This window comes from Athene noctua, chromosome 1 (assembly GCF_965140245.1).
Source record: "Athene noctua chromosome 1, bAthNoc1.hap1.1, whole genome shotgun sequence".
NCBI classification, from domain to species: Eukaryota; Metazoa; Chordata; class Aves; order Strigiformes; family Strigidae; genus Athene; species Athene noctua.
Genome location: NC_134037.1, coordinates 218,646,753 through 218,662,197, shown reverse-complemented (window position 1 = coordinate 218,662,197; position 15,445 = coordinate 218,646,753). Strand labels below are relative to the sequence as shown.

General features: G+C 34.9%; 1 protein-coding gene across 15 annotated transcripts in view; it reads right to left on the bottom strand.

Moving 5' to 3' along the window:
• Positions 1–15,445, bottom strand: part of MYCBP2 (MYC binding protein 2) — a 205,505-nt gene that overhangs the window by 158,103 nt on the left and 31,957 nt on the right. For 14 of the 15 annotated variants that reach the window (XM_074911767.1, XM_074911776.1, XM_074911785.1 and 11 more), the window contains exons 2-7: positions 15,206–15,281; positions 8,340–8,555; positions 3,347–3,500; positions 1,781–1,977; positions 1,322–1,564; positions 960–1,031 (exon numbers count right to left, since the gene is read on the bottom strand). In XM_074911767.1, coding sequence (XP_074767868.1) covers positions 960–1,031; positions 1,322–1,564; positions 1,781–1,977; positions 3,347–3,500; positions 8,340–8,555; positions 15,206–15,281 — 958 coding nt within the window. The remainder of the gene's footprint in view (positions 1–959; positions 1,032–1,321; positions 1,565–1,780; positions 1,978–3,346; positions 3,501–8,339; positions 8,556–15,205; positions 15,282–15,445) is intronic. The other variant, XM_074911899.1, reaches the window with a different exon arrangement.

Here is a 15,445-nt window from a genome sequence, read left to right as displayed (position 1 = left end):
TCCAAATGTGTAACTATACAGTGAAACTGAATGAATCCTATTCCTTTCCAAACTGATAAAACAGGCTCCTGAATGAATGCATTTGCACACATTTGTATTGCACCAGTATACCTTTTGGCAATCTGTTCCAATACTAAACAAAACCAGACTTTGTATACATATATGATAAGTGGAATAATAGAATATATACATGAACAATTTAATTTCAAAAGCATTGCAAGGAGTAGAGTTAATTTCACACTGGGATAAAGATCACTCAGTTTATAGCAAATATAAAATAAAATTGCTTAGTAGTTAAAAAATTAAGTAAATTCACTGTTCTTTGAAATTTAGTTTTTGGTTTGTTGTGGGGTTTTGTGTTTGTTTAGGGGGATGCAAGAGAGTGAGCACACTCAGTGGTAATAAAAGGATTCTTAAAAACCCCACTAGTTTTATAATGGCAAAGGTGTAAGAAAAGTTAGTTGATATTACAGAAAGCGACTAACTCCAAAAAAACCAAAACATCCAAATACAGTTAATTCTGCTGTTGAATGTCAACAGTTACGTCTACTTATGGTTTACACATTCCATGCTACAAATGTTTTAAAATCAATTTATTTTCATAGATATTTCAAGTATTTTTGCACTGTTTTGTTGCAGCAGCACATTTTTACACCTGCTGACCTAAGACACACGCAGCCATTGACTGAACAATTCATAAATTTACATGTTAAACCGTCATATTTTGACAAAGTCTTTACAGCGTCAACAGAAATCAATGGTGCTTTTCATTACTCCTTTCATATGCCAGTACCATCAGATGTTCCTCATCTTCCACAATTTAAAAAGTCAGTACCAAAAAACTAATTCATATAAATGAAGCCAAATATCCATGTAAGCTTACTCTAAGTCTACTTTTAAAGTTACTCATAAGGAATGGGGGGTGGGGTGCACATTTTAGATTTTAAGTATTCACCTACCTGAGCATAGCCTAACCAAGACTTTTTTTCCTTTCTGTTTTTGATGCGGGATGTAGAGTTGTATATATGGCCCTGAAAAGCAAAAAATTCCAATCATTTAAAAAAAAAAATAAAAATCAGAGTGACAGTTTTACACATAATCATTTACAATCTAAGTAACAATGTTTTTAACCATACTGAGAAGTGAAAATTGTAAGAAAATGCTGTAAAACTCTTATAGAAATCAGACAATTTTAGACAAACCAACAAACTGATCGTTAGTGAGCTACAAAAGATTCTCAGTTGAACTGAACATCATAAAAGTTAAAATATTAACCAGCATTCATCAGACAAGTAAAAAAAAAAAAAAAAAATCATATTACCCTCACTGTTCCACTATATCCAGAGCCAATTTTGTAAAGTCCATCTTTACATAAGAGATAGAGGAAAAAACCATCGCTCTGAAGAAGGCACTGGTCATCTTCATCTACAGATATTTCTTTCAATGGCCATTTGTGCATCAAGGCTGCCTTCTTTATCCCATTACTGAACCAGTCCTGGATTTGGATTTTTCCCACCAGAACTGCCTGTACACTCCGCTGAAGAGAGTTTAAAATGGTTGGCACCTAAACAGAAAAAAAAAAGTGAGTGAAAAATGTGACTATTTTTTAAATGTTGCATTTTTTGTTCTATCCCCAACTCAAGAAAGACAAAGAAATACCTATCTAATCTCAAAAATAATAAGGGGAAAAAACCCTGAATTTACAAGATATATCTTCTCAGAACTCACATATACATCATTTACATGAAGACCCAGATACAGAGAAGTTTTAGTGCAAGACCTGAATAGTCTGACAGGCATGGCTGCCATTATTGGTGAGGATAGCAGAGATTGCTTGCAACGTTCTTCCTGTCTCTCCCCATGCAGCTACCAAACTGAAGAGGCAAGCGCAGGAAAGTGCTGTCAAGGACTGTCCTGTACTGTCATTCATTCCTGTGCTACGGACCGTTATCTCCAGAAGAAGCTGGAACAGGGATTCTGCAAATAAAACACAGCAATTACATAGACAAGTCACAAAATCATACCAAGCAATCTGCCAGTCAACAGGAAGTTAATCCTATAAAATACATGGCATGGTACATCTTTTCTCAGACATTATGTTTAGCCCTATTTCCAGACAGAAAAGAAAGCATCTCTTTTAAAATAGGTCTAAAATGTACTTAACGTTTCATTCTTTTTCAGCCAGAAAACTTCAAGTCTTGATAATCACAATGGCCAGATAACAAGAGAAACCAAGTCCCTCTGTTAGTGGAACAGATTAAAAAGAAATGGGCCAGAAGGAGTTACTTTACCTTCCTATTCAGTCTACATCATCACTGAGATGATGTGTAGATGTTGACGAAACCTGTCTAATCTTTATGACCATTATCCATCCATGTCCACTTCTCAGAAATGAGCATTTCAAATCAAAGCTTGAAAATTATTTTTATCCATATGCCTCATTTCAAGCACTGTTTAGTGGCTGAACATCTATAACCATCAAGGTGTGAACAGAAATCCACCTCTATTTTTTTGATAGCACATAAAAATAATCACCAAAGCAGTAATCAAAACAAAGCCTTCTTCATAGCTTTCTAATACTCTGTGCATCAATATAAAATAAAAGCTTTCTGTAGGAAATTACTACTGTCTTTAGAAATGGACTACTGTTGAGCCATAACATAGGAAACATACATAGAAAGTCTTAAGATATATTTTAGGTTTTTTATTTTTAAACAACAGACACTACAGCTCAGCCTTCCTTGCGATTCTATAAACCAGTAAAAACTATGAATTAACAAAAGATTGGGTTTCAACTTAAAGCACATAATTGATCATACACTCAAAGTCATAAAGAATGCAACCTTCATTTTTAATATAATTAAAAGCAAAATTAATTTTCAGGGAATCTTTTGGATGGCAAGAGGAAATAAAAGCCAGAATCTTGACACTATGTTTAGCAGCTTTATATAAATTACAACATTAAACAGTTAAGCTACAGTTTACAACAGCAGATGACAACAGAAGTTCACTGTAGAACTAACTTCTTTCAAATAAGACCAAGTATTTTATAGCTTTAGTAAGACAAATGAATCACAATTTGTAAGGTTTACTATGTTTCACTGAAACTCTGCATTACACAGCAACAAAACATAACTTTTATATATATATACCTTTACATGCCGAAGTTCCTGTTCTACAAAAGATTTAAGCTAAGTAGACCATAAGGAGTTTGCACTCCAGAACAGTCAGTCAGTTGAAAACAAGCATGTTTTTATCTCATAAATACTTGCTAGTAACCATTTTCTTCCATTCAACATATAACAGATGCATGCGAATACGAAGACAGTAACAGATGAAATATTACCTAGGACTTCAGGAGGCTCTGATTGCAGGCCTTCTGGTTGCTGGCCTTGGAGCACATTAAGTAGGGCTTGTAGGCTCCTGAGACACAAGGATGGATGAGAAAATCTCGTCTCCTTTATCAGTTCAAAGACTTCACATAATCCAACTTCAATGATCTAAAGAAGTACAGATATTTCAGAATATCTATTAATATAGTATTTTTGGATAGGTCTATCACAGTGTTCACAGTTCTTTGAGTGAATATATAAGACAGAATACAATAGTAATTCAAAAGAGAAACAAAATCAAGAACCCACCTATATAACTGTACTAGCAAATATTACACAGAAGTAACGTCGTTATATGAAAGAGCATATCTAAGCAGAGTAAAGGTTCCCTGATAAAGTAAGGAAACTTAAAATTTTTTTGAGAATGTAAGACAAATTGTGCCTCTGAGCTCTTCTAATTTCTACTGAGTTCAAATTTTGATAGACCTCTTTTTCCTTTTTCCTTGCTCATTAACGTGAGCCAGTAAGCTAGAATTGGCTTGCAACCTGACTTCCAAACTCGAGTAATGATACATTAGACAGCTGACATGGGCAGCACTAGTACTTTTCCCTCCAAAGCCTCCAAGATTGTTTTGGTGACAATATAAAAACTAAAGATTAATTACTTGTCACTAAAACTCCATATGTACTCATAGACGTACAACATCTGTAATAGCACTGTTACAGCCTCTTCTAACTTTCCCTTTTAGAATTTGAGAGATTACAGTTATGCTTTTCTCCAACAACTGTTCCCTTTCACTTCCTTCTCAAACTCAGTATGTAATAATGATGAGGATAAAAGAAAAGTGAGCAGGGTTAACTCATTACAAATAAGCAACCATATCTTCAATTCACTATTCTTCACATTTCTGTCAGGAGCAGAAGCCCTATGTTTAAAATGTTTAATATAGATTAACCCCAGAGTAAAATCTAAGGAAAACAACTGAAATGTGAAAATAAATACAATTGTTAATGGAACTGCCACTCATGCTTAAGACAGATCTCTTCTGACAGTCAGCTATAAGTTCTACTGCATGCCTTTTAAGTGTTTTTCCTGTCATTCAATTTATTTCGATTCTTGTCTTTCAGATGATATTTTACCACCTGTTTGATTTTTGAAGGTAACAACAGCAATTTTCCTGCAAATTACATCTTACATTCCATATCTTCAATAGAGTGGGGGAAACACATGCATGGAATCTACAGAGGAAAAAAACCTGTCAACAAAGTAACAGCATACATGTCTTTTCCAGGATCCAAAACTCCGCAACATCTTGGTGGATAAAGAATTAAAATACACTGTAATACATTTTTAGAAATACCTTTTCTATCTTTGAGAGAAACTGAGAAGTTTATTGTATTCTTCCCAGTCTTCAGGCAAAAGACCTCATCTAGCAGCTGACAGAGGCAGCTGGAGAAAGCAGAGAACCTAACACAGTAGACAAAATAACCTGGTGAACTTCTACTACAGTAAGAATCAACAACGAATAGTTCTGCTGGGATTTTGCCTGATCTGCAGAGGTTTTGGGTTGGTTTTTGTAGTATCTGAGATCAGACTAGGTAGATTTCTTAAAACAGTCTCTTCACCTTAAATACATATACGTATTTTATAGATGTACACAATGTGTGTATCATTCTCTCTCAACTCCTCCAAACTGTGCACTGAAGGACAGAATAAACAAGTCTGTTCAAGACATCTTAAGCTTGTTCTCGCTGCTCTCTGAAGGGTCTCTGCACCAAAACAAGCACTGCTTCACCCTCCGTCTGTGTCACAGTCTGTCAGCTCTTACTGATGCTCTCCACTCAGTCATCCTCCTGTTCCCTTTCTGACATCTTTGAGATTTCAGATCAAAAGCATAAGCCCGCTTATGAAAGGTACACAAAATTCTAGCCTGGATGCAGACATCATGACCCATAATTAATTCTTTAAAAAATCCTATTTCTTCAAGAAGTCTTATCTACATTATTGTTTTATTTCCTTTGTCTTCTCTCTCTCATAACTGCCCAATACTCACATTTCTATGTTTATTTAGGGATACATAATATGCCATATATTTAATACTCTGCATTAATTTATATAATATACATAAAAAAAATACTTTGCACAGGTAACACATTCTCCTAATGAATTCTGAAAGACAAAATCTGTTTCTAAAGAGAGTATTTTTTATTTTTTGTTACAATTTGAAAATTTTAATTTTTGCTTACGCTTATTAGCTAAGCAGCAAAACGTATGTTACTTCACTAACAAAGAATACTGAAGTAGTTAATTCCACCTTAATCCAGCATTTGTTCCTTTCAGTACAGGGCTTCTGTGGATCATCCATAACCCAGTGTTAAATTTAATATTGAGGGGGAGGTAGTACCTCTTTCTAACTCTAACAATTACAAATCAAATCAGTAGAACTCAATCTGCCCTATTTCAAGTAGAGAGAATTCCCCATCATTAACTAAGGTATTAAATAAATAACGTGCCAAAAAAATAAGTCAGGCAGAAGGGAAAAATTTCTTGCAAAATCAAAAATTTAAAGCTATCAAAACAAGTTACTAAACTGTCCGAACACAACCAAAATACGCACTTTATTGTGTTAATATCTGAAGACCAGCAAATTGCATGTGTCTCTTTTTTAACAGCTGTTAAAAACAACTGTTCTCAATTTTACTATAGAAATTGTGTAGGACAACTTTTAATTCCAAAATGTATTCTAAATAAAAGCTCTAACAAACCTGACTTCCTCAAGTTTAAGAATTAAAAAAGATACTTCAACAGAACACCTTAAGTCAACTTAAGATGCATAAAAAGTAGAATGTTTTCAACTATGTTCTCAATTAAACCAAGACTTTTCACCCCCCCCAAAAAAAAACAAACACAAAAACAACACAGAAAAAACAAACAAACAAACAAACAAACCACCACAACAAACCACCACACTAAGGATGAACCAGTTTAACTCTGGAGAATCTGGAAAAGCACAAATCCTGACCACACTTCTTTTGAATCTGACTTTCACCTCACTGTCAAACTCAAAATGCATCAGTATTTTTTTTAATAAGTTAACAATTACTTTTAGAAACTGGTCTAGCAAATACTGTAAAACATAGAAACTTCAGTAACAGTCGTCTTTATATTTAACAAAGCTCTACCCAGTATTGTTCATTATACATAAGAACAGATCATAATATACTCAAAGCATATATTCAGGATACAAACACATTACATAGTTAGCCTCTAAACATTTTACTACCTGCAAGACAGCTCCAAGAGGATGCCTTTTTCAAATGTATGGATGTAAGTGAAAATAATAATAAAAAGTGTCTTATCTCAGAGTGTCCTAAACAATCTAATATTAGCTAGATAATAATTAAAAATACTGAGGTTGTACCAAGCACTAAGACATTGCTGAATCAGTAAAAATTCTTGAATTCTTTGATATTTTGCAGATTCTTTGTTAAAAATTAATAGTTTGAAAGCATACTGATTTTCATCAATTTTGTATCTGCTGTATTAAATGTAACAAAATCTCACTGATTTTATGTTTTGAGAAAGGAAAAGTAAAGTCTCCTACCTACAGTTTCCCTACCATTTTTTCTAAGCCACCATTTTCTTAAAACTGCACTGCTTTTCCATGTCTTTTTTTGATAAACTCTCCATCACCTTTATCAATACCCGTGTTTTAGTTTTCACATGCAAGTTATTCTGTTCATATCACTAGCAAATTTAATCCTTCTTGGATCCTTTTTTAGTTTCAAAATCTAAAACTCCATTCCATTCTTCATAAATGCTAATAGCTACATCACCTTTTACTTAAAATTTCAAATTAATCATCTACAAGCACTTGCTGATTCTTTTAGCATAATCTACAAGGGGTCGGATGCCATTAATAAACAATGCTAACTTTACTTTTACTGACCACACATTATTTTGCAACCATCAACCATGAAATTTCAATTACCATGTAGCAGTTACATGACTTATGCTCCTCTGCAATTCTCCACAACTATCTTTGCCCTTCAGATAATATTACCTAAACATGAACATATATAAAATTCTAATTTTCTAAGCAGCGAGAACATTCTACATAATCACTGCTGCAACAACCTTTTAAACTCAGTATTTTTATTGTTTTTAGAGATAAGACAAACAAGTGAAGTTACTCTGAATATGCTTTTTAGACTCAGAATAACAATAAAAGGAAGCAGGACTCATAGCATTCATCAATTAGCAATGAACAAAACTGAATGCACAGAAGGTACATAGTACAAAACAAGTGAATCAGGGAATTAACAAAATTAAGAAAAAAATCAGTAACTCCTATATAGATTATTTCTGACTTTCCATCATTAATCCTACTATAAGCAGTAAATAGCAAGAAACCTACCCTAACAGTTGACCTATAGTATCCAAAATCTTAATGTGCATTACTGACTATCTGTAGTTATTAGTGACAAAAGGCACTAAAGCCAAAAAAAGGGAAAGACTGAAAAACTAAGGTAGTAAGAATAATTGACAATTACTGCAGTTACACATATACCTGGCAAGTCCTCTTTGAAAATGCTCCACTAACTGAATTTCAACAGAACAAAGATTTATTCTTTTCTGGGGGTAAAGCAAAAGAAAGCACCCTGTATCGTTACCACCTAGTAGCCTCTGACAGATGCAAGAGCTGCCTTACTTGCATTTTGTACAGACTTTTGAGTCTGTAGGTTATTTTCAAGTACGAGTACTTACGAGGACTGCATGTTGAATGTTTACCTGATATTTAGGTGACTTTAAAATTAATTATTGGGCAGGTACATAGATCTTTCTAATCCATCAAATCAAATGATTCTGGACTAGATGGACTACAAATAAAACTATAGCTATTTTATGAGCATCTGACTTATAACGCTGTCCTATTTTCTCCACAAAGATCATACAAACTTTAGATCATATACATGGCACATTTTAATGAGAATCCAGTTACTTGCCTTTGGAAGTTTAATAGGTGGCTCTTTGGATTCCTCTTCTTCATCACTGTCTGAATCCCCACTCTGTACACTGTTCTTTGAAGCCAAAGATACAGATGCTTCTTTTTTTTGCCACTCCAACACACAATGGCGGACATTGCAGTAAACATTAAAAGCTGAAGGGTTGCTATGTAATCTGATATCTGGTATGGTTATTGTACTCTCCAGGTTTTCAGTCTGAAAAACAAGATTATTTTCAAGTTTATTAGAAGTTTCAAGCTTTGATAGGCACAAGTAATCTCAACAGTCTCAGTAATTTTAGCCAACCAAATGATTTTCAAACTTAAGCCTGAACCTTCCTGTTTAAGTACCAATTATATTTCAGGCAGGGAAGAAAGGAGGAAGAAAAAGAAATCTCAATGTATTCCATCTGGCTTTAGCCTCTACCTCTCATAACTTGATGAGAACACTGGGAGAGAAAACGAAAAGCAGCTCAGGCTACAGGATGGCCCAAACCTCTGCAACAGCCAACAGAGTAGCAGAATTCAGGATTCATCTTCTTAACAGTGGTCAGTTTGCGTTTTTTTTTAATTATTACTGAATTTTTAAATGTATTATTTGTTATTCTAGTTGTTAATTTTAATCTATTGCTAAATAATAAAAAAAATAAGCTGTTTCCTAAATATATATTAGAAATTAAAAATACCATTACTGTTGTTTTGTAATTAAACGAAAACAGATGGCAAATTCAAAAAATTCCCTGGCAGGATGCTGTGGATAATACTTTTGCAGATAATAATACCTAATGGACAAATTACTAAATACAAAAATCTATTAAGGCCTACGAAGTACCAAGACCCCATTGTGTCTTCAGAACCCTGAGCCACAAAGTAAGAGTTGGGAAACTGTTCTGAGAAACAACTACCCTGCCCCACCCTCTCCTTCGTATCTACCACAGGTATATATTACTGTCAGCCACTGACAAGACACAAAAGCCTCCGTGAGGTTGTCATTAGACTTGGAAAAATATTAAGAAAAAATATTTACTGAAAAACATCTTTTAAATTCTGCCTCATATTCTCCCTTTCTTGCAAGAGTAAAAAGGGACAGGAGGAATGATAGACTTAAAGAAACAAACAAAACCCTACAACAATAACAAAAATCCCCAGGGCAGAGTTATACCTTCTCTTCAGTGGTGTACTACAAAGACTAGGCTGCTTTGAGCACAGGCTATGAAAAACTGAACTTCAGGCATATGGGAGGAAGAAATGCTCTGTAATACCTCCATGCAGACAGAGGGCACAGAGACTACAGGAGAGAAGGCTTAGGTTAAAGAGTGCAGGGTAAATTTGCTTGAACATACAAGGCAAAATTCTGAGGCGCATTAGGCTAGACTGAGTCAGGATCATGACTACTTCACAAGGTTACTTTGGTGTGTTTCTTGTATTCTTGGAGGGCAGTAAGGGTGGAGGCTTTTTGTCTTTTATTTAACGAGGATACATACTGTGAATGACCACATTCATTTGGTAGGAAAGTACACAGTGAATTATATTACAGTGATATGAAACAGATCAGACTGGAAATACTCATGCATCTCAGAGCAGTGGTAGGAAAGAGGACTTTGAATTAGCAGAAAGTTTGAGAACCAGTGAATTAGACAATGTTTTAATGGGGTGATTTATTTTCCTCCTAACTTCACTGAGGTCAGATGCACCGCTCAAGTTAGGAAATTGGGACTTGAACTCATCCCATCAACTGGAAGTTTCCTTTTCTGCAACTAATAACAGCCATGGCACCGGGTCATTCTTCTCTACAGTCATACAAACTTCCCTGATAGTATGAGAATCATGCTACCACCTGAACAATCTTGCTACGACTCATAGATTTTGAGGTAGAACAGATCACTATGAAAATCTAACCACTAACGGTGCCTAGCGAGCCCCACATAGTAATTCTTTTATCAAACTAATAAAGTCTATTTTAAGTTGCAACAATCCTCTTAATGATACTGCATTTCATGTTGACACAAAATACTTCTACATTGTCAAGGAAAACAGTGGAACATTAAGACAAAATGCTAAACAGGTTCCGTGAACACAGTGAAGGAATTTATTAATTTTGCACAGATCTAGATTATTAATAATCCAATCAGACTGTTCTTGAGCTATGGGATACATTATTTCAAGAAAAACCTCCACCTTGATAGTTTGTTTTCTTGGTGTTAAGTGTATCAAGATCCACATATATATGAAAAGTTTTTTTGTGATGCTATGGGTAAGGTAAAGATCAACAATCACTTTTTCTGCACTTCTAAATGTTTTTTTTTTCCTTAATGGCTACTGGAATACTGCAATCCAAAGCACTCATTATCTGTAAGAATGACTAGAAGCCCAGCTTCTAGGATGTCTGAGTAGAAGATGAGATGATAGGCTCTACATTTTTTTCTCCCAAGGCATTTGGTTTCTCAGAATATGAAACTGCTTTCAAAAAGAGTGGAGCTTTAAGACTGGAAAACAGAATTATGCTTTTTGATTTAGTGGTTTTCATATGAACTTTAAGGAAGTGGGACATTCTGAAACCTATCTTTGTTGTTTCATTTGGTATCACCATAAATTGAAAATGCACCTTTCTAAATCCAGATACATGATGAAACATGCATTGTAAAACTTAACAGATGCCCAATATATGCATCACATCTTTTGTCTTAAGTGCCAGAAAAATTTATTTGTGCTAAACAAAACATCTAGCATGAAATTTTGGTGGAAAGGAAGATCAATTTTTAAACATTTTGTCATTCTTACAAAATGTGCAATATTAAACTTCAAAAAGGAGATCCTCAACTGAAACCATACAAGGCAAGGTAACAGTGACGAAAGGTCATTTCGATGGTCAAGATTAAGGGATCTTTTTCAGAAGAGCAGAGAATCTGTAAAGGCTATAAACCTAATTACATCTCTCACAAAAGTCTTCTGTATTTTAGGTATACAAAACAGAAGCAGATTATGTTCTCCAAACATTTAAAATAAAGTTAGAAAAGCCCTTCTCTTGAAGTTTTAAAAGACACTGAAAGAACAATTCAATCCCGAACTACTGAATAATGAAATCTAAATGCAAGTCTGAGAAATTTCAATGCCAATGTAAGTAAAAAATCACAAACGTAGTTTTAATACATAAATGTAAGATTGTATTTTTGTGTTACTTTTTTTCTAAGAGATAAGTTATTTTATGAGAGAAAATGAAGTGCAGATGCCCATACCCTGATGTGTGACCTGTCCTTGTAAACATATAGTTCCTGCTAAATAAAAGGATACATTATGCAGGAGAGGTTAAACAGCACAGATATGGTTCATAAAAATAGAGCAACCAGACTCACAAGCGCTCTTCTCAGTCAGCCTTTTGTAATGTTTCAGTACACTCAAGGAAAGGCATGGGAAAAACAAAACCCTCTGGTCTTCTCTACACTTGTTTCACACCTAAACAGTTTTCCCAGAAGATGAAATCCATACATAGCTTATTTTATGATTAATTTATCTCCTTCCTCTTGAACCAGATGACTGTAATAATGGTTTATTATCAGATGCGATGAATATAGACTATAATCAGAAGAGGAAAGCTAATCTGTTGTTAAAGATAGATAAGGCTATAAAATAACCATCTGATCTAACCTCTGCATAACACAGAGCACAGAAACTCACTGAATTCTTCTTTGAACAGTTCAAACATCTCTTAGAAAGGGATGCCCTCTTGAGGTTGAAACACCAAATAATACAAAAGCCACTGAAAACACTGTCAAATTATTTGAGAAGCTACATGTGTTTTTAATGAGATATTTATACCAGTTGATCCACGTTATACATCTAACCATTAGCTTGCAATAAATTTGTCTGCTACACAAACTGGCCTTTCCTAAGGTATTATTCCTTCCATTTGTATAAAGCTAAACAAGTTATAGTTTAAAACTTCTGTATAAAGAGATGGATGCTGATCACTGGGAGTACATTCTCGGACTCTGGCAGACTCCAATTTTTCAGTATTCTTCAAATAACATTATGAGAACAGAAGATAGTGAACTCTGACTTTCCATCCAGTCTCTCAGCTAAGTGTCCTAAGCAGTACTTTTATGAGTCAGCAGTGAAGTGAGAAAACTGCAGGGGATGAAAAGGAGAGGAGGGAGGGAAAGCAGCAATATTCACATGGCTGAGAAGTTATACAGCCCACAATTTTCTACTGATAATTGCTGAAGGAAAAAAAAAAGGCAGTGGGGGAAGGGCAGGAAGCCAAGGTGCTACACCCACATCTAATAACCACATACTTGTTTTCTATGCAAAAGTCACTGCAAATGTTACTCTATTCAGCACTGAATTTTCTAAAGCCAAAGCACACTGCATCCACATGGAAAACTTTTATACCTCCGTTTAAAAAAAGATACCAAACCCAAAGGTTAACAGTAGTTCAAATACAAGCAATTATAACATGACCCCTGCTTAGAAACAGAATAAGGCTCAAAGTCCTGGGCTGCATTAAACACAATTAATGTTTTATACTTAAAATGCTATGACATTTAATGCTTAAATAATGGAAATAATTTTCCTTCAGTTGCCCAACAGTGACTTATTTTATGTTCCCTTCAATTACTCAATTTCCATTTTTAGTAAAAACACAGTATAAATAACAAATTTTTGGGTTCATTCACCTTATTCTTAATTTAAGGCCTTTGCTGCCTCTACCAAGCATATTAAGAGAAAGCTCCCACCTCTGTTCAGACTAAGAGACCCCGGTTCTTAAAAAATGAACTGATACACACAAGGTCTCCCTCTCAATGTCCAGTAGCGATGAGCTTTTCAATCTGCCCTATTATAAGGCTCCAAATGGAAACTCACATTTTCCTGACAAAACACACGTATCTGTTTTCAGATATTCCAGTGCAAAAATGATCATTGTGCTTATTCTGCACTGGTAAGCACAGGGATGCATTGAAAGCCACAGGGGGAAAGAAACCAACAACAAAAACCCCAAGGAAACAACAAAAAACAAAACCACACCAATTTGTCAGTAAACAAAGTTTGATAACTGGAAGATATGAAGCTGATTTTATCTTTCCCTTTTCAGCTACATCTTTCAGGAAATACACAATTTCCTGCTATCATGCTGAAATAAGCTGGAGTGCCTTTCTGTACCTCAGTGACTTGGAATGAACACTAGTGCTCTGCTGGTCAGATCAGGCCTTAAAGACTGTCTAGAATAGAGGCATCAGTGAAATACGTGGAAAAAAAACATTATGCCTTTCAAAGGCAGATAAATCTTACTTAAAGCATCAAGTAACTGTTTTAAATCCACGAAAAATCTTGAAAACAACCCTTCATAGTCACGAGGTGCAGAGATGATCAGTTAGTGCCAAATCTCTAAGTACTGACAAGAACAGCCTTTAATATGTTCACGTTGTCTTTGGCTATTCAGAAGGGATCCTGCCAATCCATTTATCCAGTGCAACTAAATCGAAGAAACACATTTGACTGTCAAACTTCTGCAGAACAGCAGTTCTGGATTTAGCTTCCTACTTGGCAGTTCAACTAGGGCACCACTGCTCAGAAAGACAAGGTTCCCTTTACAGAGTAAAAATGTTCAAAGCTGAAGAGTTATCTTATTTTAAAAGCACAAGTTTCTGTCACCAGACAAAACACACAAAGACTAACTATGTTAATTCTGCAAAATTTCTTCATATTTCTAACCTGGTTTTCTCTGCTGACAGTGGGTCTGATAAAAATCATGAAGGGAAAAGGGCTAAAACTTCTAATATCATAGCAACTGAAGAAAGGGCTGAAAAATTCAGTCTGGACCAGAAATATTCACTGTACAGTAATGAGAACAGAAGTGGAGATAAGCCCCTTCTATACCATAGTCTGAAGCTGCACTACTTGAGATAAGTAGAACAATCTGGTAAGTATCCAAAAAGGCAATACCAAATGAAGAGATAGAGGCTTGCTTCACCCTCCCAAAGTCATCTGTCTTGAGATAGAGTAACTACACGATGTTTGGCAAATACGGATAAGATGGCCAAGCTGATGTACAGAGTATTCACATTTTAAGGCCATTCAACTGACTAGAAAGCATTTTCACTGCATATTTCAGTGGTTCTGTCCTACAGAACCATTCCAGAAATTAGCTGCTTCCTCTTTACTGACTAGAGTGAGAACCTAGGAAGAAGCCTCTATGCCTGCAGTGAGCCTTTACGAAAATCCCTCCAAGACGTGTAGCTTAAACAGAGAAGTAATAGCTCTCTATTTAATGGAGAAAGAATGGAGCAGAGCAACATTTTAAAATACTGTTCCTCCTGTCTAGATTTCTTCTCTGTAACAAGCAAACATGTAAATATTTTCAAGTTCACTGTACCGCTCCCACGCATTTAAAGTGATCGGGGCAGGGGCTACACAGGGAGAAAATATTAACAGATGAGTATCATCTATGCCATTATGGAGGAATTTTGAGAGGTAACTTTGGTTCTTTCAGACATTAAACGCTCCCTTTCTCCTTTAGACAATATGGACAGAACTCTTTGCAGCAGCAGTCTCTTAACTGTTGGCTAGACATGCATCTCTTAAAATTTAACTTTAAAACCAACATGTGTGGCTACATTTACAGTTCAGGAACTGTAGAACCAAAATGCTGTTCATATTATTTCATGCTGAACATTAGTATCAAAGACAGTTGAATATGGTTAATATTGGTATCACAGCCATCTAGAAAACAGTAAAAAAACAATACTAGCCTACTATTTTATTTTCTAAACAAATAAATTGCTAGATGGACTTAATTTTCTTGTATTTCTCTCAATTGAAATTACTTTCATTTTTGAGTCAGAACTTTCGTCAATTTAGTTACAGACTTACCTTGTTGCGTGTTTTTATTTTCAACTTAGTCTTTTGTTTTCTTTTCAATTTTTTCTTGCTAAAAAGTTTCTTACTTCTGAAAAAGAGAAAAAAAACTCCATGAGAACAAAAGATTGAACACCCTTCCATACCCCACAATAAACAGCAGCAGAGGAATAAAAAAAAAATGTCAGAAGTCTTCTAAAATTTTTTCTCCTAAGCAAAGGGAGCCAACACAGGCAGAATTTCAGAGTATAAATC